Source organism: Cydia splendana, chromosome 17 (genome assembly GCF_910591565.1).
Source record: "Cydia splendana chromosome 17, ilCydSple1.2, whole genome shotgun sequence".
Classification (NCBI taxonomy): domain Eukaryota; kingdom Metazoa; phylum Arthropoda; class Insecta; order Lepidoptera; family Tortricidae; genus Cydia; species Cydia splendana.
Window position 1 is genome coordinate 9,459,552 of NC_085976.1, and position 18,110 is coordinate 9,477,661.

The window sequence follows — 18,110 nt, forward strand, 5'->3', positions numbered from 1 at the left end:
TAGCACCAATAATAAGTATGGACCAAATGATAAACATCAATTATTATTATTTCAAAGAAACTGAAGATTAAATAAGCCCTCTCGCGCATGAGAGGAGGCCTGGCCCAGCAGTGGGACGTATATAGGCAGAACTATAAGTAACATTGATTAGGTAAAGACTTACCTGGAACATTTCTGAATAGAATAGTAAACATTTCTTTGTATGGGAACCACAGACTGGCACAGACAATGCATCTAATTTTGGACACTCACTTGTTATTTTTAGGTTAGTTTTAAATGAACCTGGCTGTGTTGACATTCCATGTTGTGTAAAATAACGACCTATATTCAATTCTAAATATGTAGCTGCTTGCAGTAATGCCTTTTAACTTTACTCTCTCAATTGATAATAAAATAGTGAAAGATATCACAGTACACACACACACACGCAGTGGTAGGTAGGTGCCTAATATACCTACTAACCATGTTTAGTTTTATTATAATCCTATCAAAACGTACAAGTAACTTTGATTTCTTATTAAAATATTATTTTAATACACACTTCTTGTCAAGGATAGCCTAAAGTTAATCTATTTTATAGATCATTCTGAACTATCTTTATCTCTCTACTCTGCTTAATTTGTTGCTGACTGTACTATGACTGAAATATCCAATTAATATGCATTTATATGGTATTTAAAAAGTAATTAGCCACATAGTAGGGGAAGAGACCTATGTAATTAACATAGTTAACAGCACAGAGTTTCTAACCTATTTGAATCTACTTTTTCACCAATAATCTGATTTGAGTAAGCTTAATATCTGATATTTATGATATTCAACATTTATCTACTAAGTACATACATTTACTTGTGATAACAAAACAACCTAAAATACTTTGATAACACACTCACCTGTTTAAAGCAATCCAAAACATAACCATATTGCCTAATTTATGCAAATAACACTAATGAGGTTTAAGTGACTGAGTTTAAACCACAGCAGCCTATGTCATACACAAGCAACAGGAATAATACTTTTTTAATATTTATTGCAACCATATTGTGAACATATTACTCACTGTAAATCTACAAACTATGGTCAGTGTTGCCATAGCCAGGCTCAATGTTATTGTATAAAAAAATAAAAATAAGTATTTTATTAGGGGGCAATATTTCTTAAAATATAATGCATGCTGTGCCATGACTGTTATCCACTAGTAGTGAATCATACTAGGCAACCGTTATTGGCATTGAGACAAAAAGTGAAAGTAATGCACTACAAACTACCAAAAGCATGGAGCGAAACTATCTAGCCTTGCAGGGTGATACAAGATGCACATTATTTTAGTTTAAAGTTATTATAAAGCATTTTTTGTAGTCTGTTATTGGTATTGCCAGCAAACTGAATTGGTCACACATAGTAGGATGATTAATTACACTGGTCAGCGGTGTCATAATTTATGTTCATTAGGTTTTTATTTGAATCTATGGGTTTTAAATGTTTTTTACAACTGAAGCAGTTCACATCAGTTGAAATATATTTGTTATGAAAAAGTATTGTTTGAGTCATGCTAGAAAAGAAAATCAATAAGTGTAAGAACTATAAACTTACTATTTTCTATTCATTCTTGTATTTTAAACACATCCTCAAGAATGTTTTTAAATACATTATTGATAGTAAAGCATTTATCACTGCATGATAACTTGTCAATTTGGCATACAATAACAGACTAGATTTCACACTTTTTTTATTAAAAATTTAAGTGTTGAGGTAAAAAATTTCAGACAATATTTAAAAAAGTATGTACTCTAAAAGAACCTAAAATCATCATGATGTACTTAAAGGCAGATTTGTCTATAAATAGTGTATGAATGAGTAGAAACATGAATAAATGTATTGGATATGAATTGTAAGTATAACATGATAACCAGTGTTTTTATTAACTTAGCCTTATCAAGTTGGTATGATATAAGATGTTTACCGTCTTTAGAAACAATAATAATGCACAGACTATATTTATTTACTTTCAATCATTATATTTCAAGTACATACTATTATCACTATTGGTATAGATTTAAGTATGGGAAGTGGTCAATTTTAGACTTTTTTAATATAATTTTATTGATTAAGGATTTAATTTTAGTCACTTAAACACAATAATATTTTGAAGATTTTCTACTGAGCTTCAGCTGAAAAATAATATTAACTAAACCAGCTCAAAAGATTCATGTGTGATTTAACATTGAGAATAAGTTTGAGGCTATTGTCCTAAGAGTAATCATTATCTAATGTAGGTGAAAGTTCCCAAACAATACACTCACACTGTAACTAACAGAACAGAGTGTTTTGAACATTGAAGCCAGTTTCGGTAACCCAATTAAGGAGACACAACACACCTGTCTAGACCAGTAATTAATCATAACCTCAAGAACTTGTTTGTGCTACTAGTTTTTCCTTTGTCATTTCAGATGAGTTCTTGGTTGGTTACAAATAGGAATTTTCTAATGAAATAGAGTTGCAGTATTGACTTGTTAACTCATAGACAATATATACTTTAGGTGATTCAGAGTGAGTAAATAAGTGAGTTATTAAACTCTATTAATACACTTCAATAAATAAATATGATAAAGATAGCAGGCCATGAAGTAATGCAATTGCTTGATATGTGAGAGGAGATATCAACTTACGACCAGGATCAGTACCTTAGTAACTATAAATATTTTTTGAATAATTTTCATGTATAAAACAAGTACTCTCTCTCTTACTGCAAGTCTCTTACTTAACAAGTCTATCACTACCTATACCTGTACCATGAGTCACTGACACTGTCAACACTGACATATATGCTAACATCTAAGTAATTTACTTTCTATACATCTCACTCACACTAATATGCCAGTAGGAGCAAGATGCATAGAAAGTAAATTACTAGTTCACACTAGCGTTTATGTCAGTGGCCAAACTGGTGATAGATGTTTTTACCATAGTATCTATAATATCTATATCACATGTCATCTTGGTACTTGTATGTTCATGTTATAGATTGTGTTGAAACAACAGCTAACATAAGACCAAACCACGGTACAGAAATAATGGAACATGCCAAAATTGTGACTGATGTTACATGCAGCATTGGGGCTATTCATAAATTACGTCATTTCAAATTAGGGGGGGGGGGTCTGGACATCGGATGACGGTAGCATGAAGTAGGAGGAAATGGGGTCATTTGAAGCATGATTTTTGGATGATTATAGGGGGGGGGGGGGTCCAAAATCGTCAAAAATCGATGACGTAATTTATGGACAGCCCCATTACAGAGGAGCAAGTTAGTCCATAATGATGAATAATTCTACTAGTATATGATATATGAGAAGCCAGACCACACAACCAATGTCTGTTTACGAAGGAATGTATGCATGCCAGGCCTATCCTCAGTACTATCCTACTTGAGCCCGGGGTTTGTTCAACTACCTAATGTTGAACCATGTATTCAGTGTTATAAGCAGGTAATAATCAAAAGAAGGGTCCTTACGTGGAAGTTCTTTTATCGTCACTCTGACGTTCCTTCTCCTTGTTGCCTTCGCGTTTGTTCATAATACTAGATGTGTGCCAGCCCGGCCCCACACTGCTCACTCCCGGTGCACGGCTTCAGAAGCCGAGCAGCCCATGTCACCACACCCGTAGGGGCGTGCAGTCTCTCCCCATGCCACACTCAAACACCAACAACACTTCTATTATCAAAACTTTTCAACAATATTTCCGTTTTTAGCAGTTCTACACTTCGACTAATAACACTTTTATACAATTTATCTCAAAATCATTGTTGTTACACTGCAATCACCAATTTTCTTTTGATGTTTCGGCGACCGTTTATAGCAACGCGTGGAACCTAAACAAAATTCATAACGAGTTAGCACTTTGAAGAGTTATTAGTTAAAGCTAATCTTTATACCATTAGGGAACTAGAGAATAGACGACGAGGCGTGCCAATGTTATGCTCAATCAAGAGTAACAACAAGCTATGTGGGTGGTTGTTCGCACTTTTACCAACACCTCGACCTGCTTCTCTGGAATATCCGCTATTTACGATCTATACACCACACCACAAAACTGTTAGTCGATAATGAAGATAAAATAAATGAATGGAAAATGTAACAATTGACAGTTCCTATTATGTGGGAACTCAACCTTAGTAATAAATCGTCGGTCGGCTTGAAAGCAGTTTCGAATATACTGCAAGGTTTCTCGGTTATGGAAGTCACGGCACTCGCACAATAAGAGCTACAAAAGACTGAATCACAGGACTCGTGTTTTTAGTTTGCTTTTCGAAAGATTAGTCACAACGTCGCCGAAACATCAAGTGGACATTTGTCCTGATAAAAAAGTTTAGGTTTTGTAATGGCCACCAATGTTACACTAAATATTTTAATAATATAAATTACACAGGTCGTGTTACTAAAAGTTTTATCTAAAGAGTGGAATGATTTTTTACGTTTTATTAGATGAATTACCTAACTATGATAAAATTTCTTATTTTAGAAAATATGAAAACTCAAAGAATTATCACTGTAAAATCGCCATTCGGCGCATGCGCAAACTTGAACAGGATAATGTTGCCGGCTAAAAAAATATTTTGTTAATAACTAATTTTCTTTTACCCATATATACATAAGTAATTACTAATTGTTTAATTACGTCTTGGTTTTGATATCTTTCAATATAATCATTCAATCTAAAATGATATAACCTTGTATTGAAAAACGAGAACTAGTTTGGATTTTTGTGTACTGGTCACACTAAATGCTTTAACGATGCGTTCTATGCATATGCGTTCACAAAATTAAGAAAAAGTCTATATTGTTTGTGATTATAAAATGTTATATAATATTTTATTTATTATTTTATTTTTCACTATGAGATTTCATAATATAATAATATGTTTTAAATTTTGAACGTATTAAAATTTTACATATTTCTGTATTTACAATTTTAACAAGAAGTAGGAATGTTCAATGTTAACATACCTTTAAAAACAAATGAGCACCTCGCGTGTTATTAACTAATTCTGCTATTTAATTCCGTCAGGCACCTTTCAAAGTTATAGGAATTGTATTGTACGCACATCGATCAGAAATAGTGATTATCATTTAAGCATGGAAGATCTCTATTATAGATATTTACTTTCAATTCACAATCACGGGTATAAGTCCTTGCGAACCGCCATCTCGCACAAATATGGACCCTAAAACTGGGGAAGTACGTTCAATTTACATCATAGAAGGTATAGTAATGTAGGACCTCCCGAGGAGGCACGGTGTTGGCTATGAGGCACCTGCGTACCTTAACCTGCCTGCTTAGTGAATACATAATTTCCTTCCTTTCCATCCTTGCATACATCATTATAAAAAGTCAGCAACAGTCTCATGACACAAATGTAGTTACAAGCGTCCATAGGCGGCGGAGTCTGCTTACCATCAGACGGGCCGTAGGCATATGAAACAAAACAGGACAATGCGTCGTGGGTAGTGGGTGTTACTTGCTTTATTTAAGATAAGTATCGTCAACCAACTAACAAAATATAGGTCAGAAGGGGGACACCGTTGAGCGCATACCCATAGCACCCTATAGTTTTCGCATGAGAACATTCGAATGGCGGGCACAAGGGTTGCATACAGCTATTGTGCATAAGTTAGCACATGTCGTGCAAATAGCCTCGGTATTCGTCCCGGCTCTTAAACTTGTTATTTTTAGGGGTGTTGCAATTGTTTAATTTCATCATACCTACTGTATGCCTACTGTGATCTTAAAAAATCATATATTTAGCATAGGTACCTACTTATGCTGGTTATTCGATGCGTGGTAAAACAATAAATCCCTACTCAAAACGCAATGAAATCCTTAGGTTTAAAAAGTTAAAAATGGTCTAATTATGTTTCGCTAGGTATATTGTACCTAGTACCTTGCAGATCGCATAGGGTCATTGCATCAGTTTACCGTCCAGTGCCTGTTTTCGTCCACTTAGTTGCTACAGAATTGCGTATAATTTGAATATATGCCTATACATATATTCAAGAAATCCGTATAGTTTGAATATATACCTGTATATTCAAATGATACGCAATTCTTTGTAGCAAAAACTACGCCAAGTGGACGGAAACAAGCACTGGACAGCAAACTGACGCAATGACCCTAATTGATTAATGATTATATTATAATTAATGATGCATTATAAAGATTTCATTACCTTTAAACGATTAGGTAATATAGGTAGGTACTTTAGTAAATGAGTTAGTAATAGTAAGGATGCATGCATTCTTGAAACTTGTTGGATGACGCCGGCAATGTGGTGGTAATTTTATTCTCAAACTTATACCTACTCGACTCTTTGTCATCTCGGCTTTCACTTCCTTCTTTTGCGGTTATAGTTGTTTTTGAGGCTTAGTACAGATCTTGCAGCAAATGGATGGCATGAGATTTAAGTAGTATCCTAACCTAACCGCCTTAACTATGACACGGTCCGTGAGTGTGAATTGCGGTGAGATCTCATATTTGGCTGTGCTACTATAGTTTGCTATTCGGTTTTGTTAACATAGTTAGGTACTAAAACGTATTTTTTCGCCTTCGAGGTAGTATATACAGCTTTAGATTATGTATCAACAAACAGGATCAACAATCAAAATCACTTTACCCATTATGCCAGTTTATTATTTCGGTTCTCATTGACCTAGAAAAAACTACGTACAGTTGTATGCGATAGTACCGTTAAAATACGAGTATGACCATGTTTAAATGTTTGAGACTGCATGGAATACCGGTTTGGCATTTGAAAATTTGAAATGTAAAATTTCAATACTTCATTTTATATTGCTCCCAGTGCATCGTTCTGGGATATCGTGGCATGTATAGGTGGAAATGGAATAGGCGATTAACTATCCCTAGATTCCCTAGTTACTAATATTAAAAATACTCAGTCTGTCGATTACATCTCTATTCTTAAACCGCTGAACCGATTTAGATGAAATTTGGTACTTATAGAGATCGTTTGAAGCCCGAGGAAGGACATATTAGGATAGTAGAGTCCACCGACGACGTTGAGTTTTCAGGTTTTCACGCGAAGTGCTTCTTCAAGTATCGCGTTCCCATACTTATCTTGTCACTGCCAATTCGATGCAAACTTATAGGTAGAATCTTCTTTAATTTTAGTATTGTGTCTATTGGGATATAGGTAAAACTCGGCGTAGAAAATGTAAGCCCTGATCCTGATGCCTGTGAGCTCAGGCAGGGGAGGCTGTCCAGCTGTGGACGTCTTTCGAATGACATATACATAATGACGATGATGAATCACACCTACACTCTAGCTCGTGCGTAACAGACCAGTTTATAGCTAGGTTTTGTTTTTTACAGAAATTGCTTGACCTATTGTAGGTAGGACTTTGAACCGGAGACGAGATATGCCGTTTGGGTTCTTTTAGTACAGAATGCAGATCCTTTCGCAGCACCCATCATATTGACAACATTTTAAGTTATTTCTTGTTAATATCATCAGCGATTGTTTGTCAAAATTTGCCGCCCCTAAAATAGTTTGCCGCCCTTAGACCCGGGCCTACTGGGCCTTAGGGCAAATCCGCCACTGACAACTAAAGTTACTAAGAGCTTGAGTATCTTATTTTAATTATTTAGATTGAGTCTTTATAAATAAGAATAATTCAACTGAATTTTAAAGTCTAAGCTTAATAGAGTGTGCGGAAAGAGAAGAGTCGTGGAATGTATGGGGCTCAATACATCATTCCACGACTCTAACAGACTTGTCGGAGTCATAACGACTCAAAGTCAAGTCGAGTCCATTTTTGAGTTTTTGTGGCGACCGTTACCTTAGGTACCTACTTAAAAATGGTCTTAACTTCTCAACTCCAAATTCCTATATTCATTTCGTTATTAAGTAATGCATTAATCTAAAACCTGACGCGATATTACAAAAACCCGATAGCAACATCGACAAAGTCATTTATTTGTAAGCGTTAGATTCGTAATACGCTAAACGCGCTGATATTGAAATCAATCTGATATCTTTTCCAAGTTGAAATATGACTTACAAAACCTGTCTGGCCGATTGTACCGACTCTTGCGCTGTATCGTTGGAAGTTGGAAGTTGTTAGTCAGTATTACAGCACTCGGCAGCACCACTAGTCGCGTCCTCCCACGCACTTAACCTTGTAAACATCCGTTGCCGTCGATTCGATAGTGTTTTGTTGACAAAGTTCTGTTGTTTTGTTCATTCAGTGTTTAGTGTTTTGTTTTGAAGAAGGCAAAGTGAACAGCATCCCTGGTAAGAGATTGTTAAAAGTTATACAAAAATCAAGGGCATATCTTAAACTTTTAAGCTAAGATACCTGTCTAACATACGGTCAGTATGACCTAGACCTGCATTTTCGACAAATGTCAGTAAATATTAAATTTTTGTGTAATAAAGATAACATTTAGTGTAATAAAGATGCAAAAGAGGTGGAGGCATGAGCAGATGGATAATTAATTGCAATGTTAACTAAGCATGTTTGTAGGTAAGTACCTAGGTACACTAAGCAGGTATACTGTTGCCATCAGATTCAGATATATCGGAGCGGCCAAGGTGCTCAAAAATATATATGAAGCATTTTTTTCTTCTTAGACGTTTCACTTATCGAAATGGTTTTCGAAATAGAACATAAAAAAAAAATTACAATCCTAATTGTAGACCTACGGTTAATCTGGACTGTCAAATGTTGAGGAACCTATTCCTATTCGAACCTTCAAAATCCAACTAGATTTGATAACGAGTTAGTTTAATCCGTTTAATCGCAATGCATGCACGTATTTAATATTGGCACGCGTGAGATGCACAATATCAAATCAATTGCAGATTTATGAAGTCCGAATAGGCGTCTAGGGAACATATTCGATTAGTCAAATTCCGAGATGTGACTCGGCTACCGTAAAGTAAAAGTATATGTAACCCAAGTATGATACCAATTGGTATCGTCTTGGGTCGTCCCATTCGTTTTTCGTCAAGTTCTTAAATTAGTCCCATTCTGCTATCGTCACTCATTCTACATTGAAATCCACCGACGATTGTGACGAATGTAGAATGAGTGACGAAAGCAGAATAGGACTAATTTAAGAACTTAACGAAAAACGAATGGGACGACCCAAGACGATACCAAATTATAACGTCACGGCCTACCGTTTTATTAGTCAAAAAGGATCTTTCCATCAAGAGTATTTTTTTCATACAGATTACAGACTATAGAGCCGGCATGAAATAAAACAATACTGACACAAATACATGCAGTAATGCTTCAGTTCCTCTGATCACAGCATTGTTTGTTATATAATACATCTGCTATGTGCTTATATGGGCGAGTAGCCATTAGGCCCATTAGCTTCGTACTTACGTGCAAGTATAGTATAGACAGACTATTATGGACGGCTATAAACATTTCCTAGGTACCTAAGTCTTACATACTTGATGGCTGTAACCTTGTAAATACATAGTTAATGCGGTTATCACACTAATGTGGATCCGCACGTTGGCTTGAGCGAGACAGTGCTATGTACGTTTGTAGCGGTGTTCCGCTCGCACAACGGAGCGCCGTGCCGCCATCCGCATCCAATGTGAAGACCACTTTAAATCCGACCTATTGCAAATCGAACGACAACACGCGTCGACTAGAATTTAGGGAATACCCCTAGCCTAGCGGCGCGATTCGGGAAATGAATTAGAGATTCACTAGATATGAAATAGTAAAGATATGTGACGTTCCACGGCAAAAGAGGTACCTTATGGTAGCAGGAGATCTAAGGTCCACCACCTTGCATTTTGGAGACAAAGCAAACCGCTTGGAACAGGTGTTCCTGGGGGTGATCTGAGCTGATTAAGCCCGGTTGCCAAGAGGTTCCCCCCAGCAGGTGGGCAGGGGAGGGGGGGTAAAAGTGCCTCCGGCGCGCCTCACTCTAAGCTTTATATCTGCATACATCTCGCAACTATATCAAGTTTGGTGTCTTTTTCGTGTAATTCGAGGATGAAGAATTCAGTTCTGTGACTAAATTTTCACTCACCCATACAAATAAATCAAGAAATTCAAATATTTTTCGTAAATCCTCTAAAAAAATTAAACTATGAGGATTTGCTCTAGAAAAAAATACCTGTGAATAGCCCAGTTATCCTACTATACAGAATAGTAAACTTGTCAAACATTTTTTTTCATAACTCTGTTAAAAAAAATGTTTATTGTCGCGCGGCGTACCTGCTTTGTAAGAGCGGTATGCAGCGTTTAGGATTTTTAAGTATGTTTAGATGATTTCTGATAAGTTGTTATTCTTCTGGTTGTAGACTACATTAATAAATTACTTCTGGAAGTGATAAATATACAAATATAAATTAAATATATAAATAAAGATGTTGGGAAAACTTTCGCCAACAGAGTTAAGTATTATAAATGTGATAAAATTAACATTATTATTTGCATGTCTTTTCCATATCTCGGTACCATGGGGGCCCGGATCTTTGGGAGGCGTACGTGGGGACGAAGCTAACAGCGCAGAGGCCCTTTAAGGCACGTTAATCTAAAAGCAAGGGATACATGTGGTGGATACTATCCCCGAACGCACAATATGATACATCCGGAGATGGTCCCCGCCAGGTGCAAAGACTATTACAGTGCAGCACTTTTGTGCTGCGATGGGAACTAAGGTCATGGGCTATAGATTTAAAAATTGGATGGACTGGATAATGGGCTATGGGAGAGACTAGCGGACACCTGCCGTGACAATCAGTCTCAAAATTGTAAATGACAGGTGGTGACTCGCCAACTCATTGAGTGGGCCCCGCAATGGCCGCACGCACAGTGCGACAACAGGGCAACACTTTGGAGTGGCTGTGAGGTTGTCGAGAGGTGAGTCTGCGGTAGCCAGATCCCGGTAATCCGTTCAGCAGGCCGCCGGCGTTATGACATTTTACACTTCCAACCTGGAGCATAGGTCCCGCTCTTCCGACTCCATTCTGGCCGGCCAATCAAGGCAAGCACAGAGGCGAGGGCCAGATGACAGGGCCCTCTGGAATAGGGGTCCGCGGTGTCGTCACTCACCGTCAGCTCGCCACAAGCTGCCCCCGCGGGACATTATTATTATTATTGTGGTGTTGTGGGCCTTTGAGTGTCGCATTGACCAGCATTGATCTATTGTGATGGCCCTTTAAGTTCATTACTAATACCCGTTGCATCCAGAAAGTTCCAGATTCTTTGGGCCGTAATGTTTTGTACCTCATAGGGTTGCACTACGTGTCGCCCTAGGTAGGTACTTCTTTTTGACATTAGTAGTCCACAAGAACAGAGAATGTGCGTTGCAGTCTCCTCTGACTCCTGACAGAACCTGCATGTCGCATCTTGTTTCTTGCCAATTTGAAACACATATGTTTGTTTAACTTGCAGTGTCCAGTCAGTATTCTGGTCACCGCGCAGGTTTTGTGCCTTTTGAGTCTTAAAAGCTCCTTAGCAGTTTTGCTGTTGAACCCTTTGATCAGAGCTTTCGAGTGTTCTTGTCCTTTAACGAACTTCCACCAATCGATTGCTCTCGTTTTTTCTAAGTTGCTGAGCAGAGAATATGCATCTCGTTTTGTGCTTCCACAGAAGGGTTCTGGGCCGACCAGGGGTGTGTCTGCGCCCTTTCTAGCAAGTTCGTCCGCTTCTTCGTTTCCGTTAATGTCAGAGTGCCCTGGTACCCATCTAAGTGTAACTTTGTTGGAGTAAACTAGTGCATTTAGGTTTGTTTTACAGTTCTGGACTAGTTTTGAGTTTGACTCAAGGGATTCTAGTGCCAGCGGAGCAGCCTGGCTGTCTGAGTTGATGTAGATAAGCTGGTGTCTTAGGTTTCTATCCAGGTTGATCTCCGCACATTTGTTGACGGCGAAGACTTCTGCCTGGAAGATTGAGGCCAATGTGCCCATGCTGACGCTAGCTCTGAGCTTAGATCTCTCACCATAGATCCCACATCCTACATCATTGCCTTTCTTGGAAGCATCTGTATACCAGATGTGGCTTCCCTCTTCGACGTACATTTGGTTGTTGATCCATTTGTCTCTAGGAGGTATTTCTACTGTGTACAGTTTGGTGAGATGACATTCGGTGTGAGCGTCATCAGTGGGCATGCTAAGGGCTCTATTCGCAAAAACCCAGGCCTTTAGATTGGTTAATGCCTAAGAGCGCCATTTTGGCCTGTTTAGCGTGCATATTCTGTAGACGCATTGCTTGGCCTCCTTTTGCACCTGCAAGTGGAGTGGTATGATGTCCAGCAGTGCATCCAGGGCCGCTCCCGGTGTCGAGGAATAGGCGCCTGTTACTGTTAAACAAGCCGTGCGTTGCAGGCTGTTTAGAGTGTCTATTGCTGTCTTTTGGCTGGTTTTGTTACACCAGACTGCGGAGGCTTAGGTGACAATTGGCCTCACTACCGCTGTGTATAAATAACCACATAGCAATTTGGATCTTAAGGCCAATCTTTCTCCTGCCATTCGACAGCATGACCACATGGCCATTTTCACTTTTTGTATAATGTTTCTCAGGTGAGGGTTCCAAGTTAACTTTTGGTCAAAGGTGACCCCTTGATACTTGACCTCCGCCGAGAACGGTATTATTTGTCCATTAAGTCTTGGTTTTGTGAGTTTATCGAGCTTCCGTTTCCTTGTGAATGGTTAAATGGCTATTACAGTCTTGCTCGGATTAATGGACAAGTCATTTTCTCTACAGCATTTGAATATTGTGTTTAGAGCTCCTTGCATTAGGTTGGATATTGTGTTGAGGCAAGGGCCTTTGACGATGACTACAAGGTCGTCGGCATATCCTTGTGTATCAAAGTCTTGGCCTGACATGATTGCAAGAAGTTGGTCCACTGCTAGGGTCCATAATAGTGGGGATAAAACGCCTCCTTGTAGGCACCCTTTAGTGGTATAAAATTCATGCTCTATATATAGTATTGATGGTCAGAGTGGCTACTCTGTTTGAGAGCATGCTATGTACCCATCTGGTGGTTTCGTCTACTCCCTTTGTTTTCATACCATTGAGTATGGTCTCTGTGGGCGTATTGTCGAAAGCACCTTTAACATCAAGGAACGCACATAGAGCGGTTTGCTTTTCCTCTAGGGTTTTCTGCACCTTGTCAACCTGGTTGAAAATTATTTCGGCGACACGGCGGTTTTTGGCGCACGGCGCGATTTGGTCTATGTTTGGGGACAGATTATAGCCCCTCAGCAACAGCCACCATGCCCTGCTGACTGGGGCTGGTCCAAACAACAAGGTTATTGGGAGCCCATATGGACAAGCCTATCTGCGGCGGCTGCTGCTTGTTTAGAGCTTATTCGTTGCCGCTGCAAAACAAAATGCGCAGGGAGGTGCAACTGCGTTAAAAAAAACCTAAAATGCACAGTCCCATGGGCATGTAATGGCAATTACGAACAATATAATATCTTATTTTAACCCGCATTTTTTGTCAAACATCTCCTATGTTAATTTTATCACATTTATAATACTTAACTCTATTAGCGAAAGTTTTCCCAACATCTTTATTTATATATTTAATTTATATTTGTATATATATCGCGTCCAGAAGTAATTTATTAATGTAATCTACCACCAGAAGAATAACAACTTATCAGAAATCATCTAAACATACTTAAAAATCCTAAACGTTGCATACCACTCTTACAATGCAAGTACGCCGCGCGACACAAATCATTTTTTTTAACAGAGTTATGAAAAAAAATGTTTGACAAGTTTACTATTCTGTATAGTAGGAGAACTGGGCTATTCACAGGTATTTTTTTTCTAGAGCAAATCCTCATAGTATACATTTTGTAGAGGATTTTCGAAAAAAAAATCTAAAGATTTTTTTTTTAATTTTGAATTTTTCGAATTTTTTGTATGGGTGAGTGAAAATTTAGCCACAGAAATGAATTCTTCATCCTCGAATTATACGAAAATGACACCAAACTTGATATATAGTTGCGAGATGTATGCAGATATAAAGCTTAGAGTGAGGCGCGCCGGAGGCATTTTTACCCCCCCCTCCCCTGTCCACCTACTGGGGGGAACCTCTTGGCAACCGGGCTTAATCAGCTCAGGTCACCCCCAGGAACACCTGTTCCAAGCGGTTTGCTTTGTCTCCAAAATGCAAGGTCCCCTTAGAAAACGGGACCTTAGATCTCCTACTATGGCGGCTGGCGCTTACGCTATTATTAACGCCGCTCCAATATCAGCCGGGACAATGGTACCTTTTGTCGTGGAACGTCACATATCTTTACTATTTCATATCTAGTGAATCTCTAATTCATTTCCCGAATCCAAATAGCCTCCAAAAACCTGAACCTAAACCAAATTTCCTTAGTCGGTACCAGGGATGTTGCGAATATTCGCATCCGCGGATCACCCGCATTATTTTCAACATCCGCATCTGCATCCGCATCCGCATAAAATCGATGCGGATGTCGACCAAGTCGGTAACAGGAACGTATTAGCAGCGGCGCCGGCGGCGTAAGTTGTGCTAGGTGATTTCGTCATTAAATATAACGAAATTGTCTAGATCCCGCGCGAGAAGTCGGCCAAGTTCATCATCATCATCATCATCATTCAGCCTATATACGTCCCACTGCTGGGCACAGGCCTCCTCTCACTCGCAAGAGGGCTTGGGCTATAGTCCCCACGCTGGCCCAATGCGGATTGGGGACTTCACATACACCTTTGAATTTCTTCGCGGATGTATGCAGGTTTCCTCACAATGTTTTCCTTCACCGAAAAGCAAATGGTAAATATCAAATGATACAAGTCCAGGCCAAGTTACTGTGGGGTCATCCATTAAATACGATCACACGTTTAGGGGGAGGGAGGGGATCAAGAAAATGTGACATGTTGTGACAAGGGGGAGGGGGGAGTCATAAACTTTGTGACGTCACTTTAACTTCATCATTAACCGAAAATTTATTTAATTTTTTTTATTCGCTATAGGTACAGTTAAATAACAAGTTTTTGAAACGATAATCGTTTTTATTCGTTTAATTATATTTCTTAATCAGTTTTGGGTTATAAAATTACTAATATTTCTTTTGTCAAAAATATTTTGATAAAATATTAAATAAATATTTGCCGATTTCGTTGAAGAAATGTGACGTCACACCAGGGGGGAGGGGTTTGCCAAATGTGACCAAGTGTGACAAGGAGGGGGGGAGGGGTAAAAAAAACTAGAAATTCGTGTGACGTAATTAATGGATGACCCCTGTTTATTAAATAAAACGCACCTATAACTTGCTCAAATACTAAACGTTTCATTTTTTTTTAATAAAAAATGTAATATTTGACGTTTTTTAAGTACCAAATCTTGACATCCGCATCCGCGGATGCGAGGCTTTAAATATCCGCATCCGCATCCGCGGATGTCAAAAAATCTGCATCCGCAACATCCCTGGTCGGTACCTACCATAATTATGTGTTATGTTATGATTTTGGCACCCCAAAAACGTGTTTTCGCCAGTGGATTTTTCCGATACTTACTGATTTCAATGTTATTTGCGTTTAGTTTCCTCAAGTTTTTTTTTTTGAGTCTGTGCGGAAAGAAAAGAATCGTGGAATGTAAGGGAGCCCATACATTCTACGACTCTTCTCTTTCCGCTTAAATAAGAGTTAGAGTTAGATCAAGAAAAGTCTGCAGCGATTTTGATAGCCCACGCAGTGCAAGCGTTATTTTAAACGTCTATGATTATGTTATGATGAAAATTATGACGTATAAATAACACTTGCACTGCGTGGGCTATCTAAATCGCTGCAGACTTTTCTTGATCTAACTCTAGCGCCTCAGTTGACCGCATTGCCTTGCAAGTAGTTGTAGTCCCTTGCACTCACAATCTATTAAAATCTTGTATGCTAAAAATATCAAAGGTGACTCTGTTGACCATACAATCAGGTTTTTCCCTTCTAGGCCGTACTTCCGTAGTAGTTCATAACTATTTGTTTTTGTTTTTTGGTTCACCATTTGAAGTAATTTGTTTTTACATACTTAGCTATATTTTTGGCACAGGCACACGACACCTATGACGCAAATGTAAAATGATGTTGTTAAGCCGATTTTCATCAATTTGTTATATTTGTTACAAATCTCGTATAATTTGCACTATATACTTTTATTAGGTATACCTTGGTTGGGTAGGTAGGTTGTAAATCGTCCTGATTTACAAGGGGGTGCCCGAGCGTCCTGACTGCCCAATGGTCCCCTACCTCCCCTACAGGTTTTAAACGTTTACTGAGCTATGATTCCGTAAGTTTCAAAATTGCGAAAATTGTTCAGAGTTTTTCAAATATGTTTTTAATTTTAATAACAAAACTTCCGTGAGACACAGATTTATTAAATATATTAAGAACGGGTCACTCACGTATTTTAAGTCGAAAAACGCTCGACATGTTTCACTCCGTACCGAGGAGTGTCATCAGGAGCTTGGGAGCTTGCGTTTACGGTGACGGACCGGCCCGCAGTCTGCTTAGTAACGTTTTTAATTTATCTAGGTAACTTTACAGAATTTACAATCTCCCTACCTAAGAAAAACCTAACAATTTAATCGACCTTTACGAGTAAGTAGTGTTTGTAAATATTAGACACCGTTTTAAGTGTCATGTCACAAAGCCAATGGAACATGAAACACGTAAACCTAACACGTTAGGTATTGCCTCATTGGTATTGTGTAGGGCAGCGGTTCTCAATCTTTTTTTTTGACGGAACCCTTTTGGAAAGCAAAATACTTGATGGAACCCTACAATAAAACAATAGTTTTTAGAAGTGTGTTTTTTGCATAGTAAAATTTTTCGAGGCAACTAAAGCATAGTGTTCTAAATTCTTGCGGAACCCCTGCAGGGGTGTCGCGGAACCCTAGGGTTCGGCGGAACACACTTAGAGAATGGCTGGTGTAGGGGACACGCGTTTTTTAGTAGCAAAGTTAAGTTCGTTACGAAGTCCAGGGGCCTCCCATGATGTCCTTATTGCGATTCTGTTTAAGACCTAAACATAATTGCAATAAGGACATCATGGTAAGGCTCCAGAATACATATAGTTCGTTTTTTTAGCATTAGAAATAAGGTAAACAATCTTGATGTGTCTTTTAATTGAAAAACACATTTTAAAAATAAGTTACGGCATATATGTAACAATTATGAATCTAATACCTTAATAATCTTTTATATTCTTCTGCAGTAATAGTTACTGATTTTTAAAAAGCGTTTTTCAATTATAAGACATGCCAAGATCGCTTACCTTCTTTCAAGTTCTTTCTAATGCTAAAAAAAACGAACTTATAGCTCTACCTATTTGAATGTTTGGTACCAACCTACCTACTTAATGTTATCTACTTGACCGGTTTTTTATACCCATGGCTGGACTTAAACGTTTCTTGTGCCAACTATGTAAATGTGGACGGACAATTATGTGTTGTAATAGTGGTTTATGTCCACCGTCTGATAAAAAAATCTAACCATAATTCGAGATAACGTCAACACTGTGCTCATAAAGTTCGTTAGGTGTTTCGTTGGCATTTTGCGTAATAAATAATCAATTTCATGGGCCTACGAGATTATACTGTCATATTAATATTTAGTAATACTTATTAATATTGAAATCACGTAAAATTTATGTTAAAATGCGACTATAAAACTAACTTATAGAAAATTACAGATTTGACATACCTACATAGGTAGTGAAATTAATTAAACTACAAGTTTTAAAGCCCAGAGACTTGCAAAACGAGTGCTTGTGAAATCGATTTGATGACCTTTTCAATTAAGTGTAATACTTATACAAAAAATCTAAACTGAATAGTCTGTGAGTGCAAAGCAGAAGGAAAACACAAGTTTCGGCTTCAAGCTCCATCTAAAATTCAAAGGTAAACCGACATCACAAAACAGTTTGAAATATCATTACCTAAAATCATTAACGACCCATCTAGTGATAGCGCATCTCCTAATAAAATATTAAAATTAAAATAGGTAGGTAAATGTTTGATTTGCTGATGAAAATATAAAAATCGCGACTTTTATGAGTTGACAGAGTTTGTAGGTACGTAACAAACATTA

General features: G+C 38.0%; 1 protein-coding gene across 9 annotated transcripts in view; it reads right to left on the reverse strand.

Annotated features, from left to right (window-relative positions):
• LOC134798691 (casein kinase I) overlaps positions 1-4,581 on the reverse strand; it is a 49,712-nt gene extending 45,131 nt beyond the window's left edge. For 7 of the 9 annotated variants that reach the window (XM_063771061.1, XM_063771065.1, XM_063771062.1 and 4 more), the window contains exons 1-2: positions 4,494-4,581; positions 3,515-3,813 (exon numbers count right to left, since the gene is read on the reverse strand). In XM_063771061.1, coding sequence (XP_063627131.1) covers positions 3,515-3,576 — 62 coding nt within the window. In that variant the 5' untranslated portion in view covers positions 3,577-3,813; positions 4,494-4,581. Of the gene's footprint in view, positions 1-893; positions 938-1,593; positions 1,694-3,514; positions 3,814-4,493 lie in introns of those variants that run through there. The other 2 variants (XM_063771064.1, XM_063771063.1) reach the window with 2 other exon arrangements.
• Between the last annotated feature and the right edge of the window lie 13,529 nt (positions 4,582-18,110).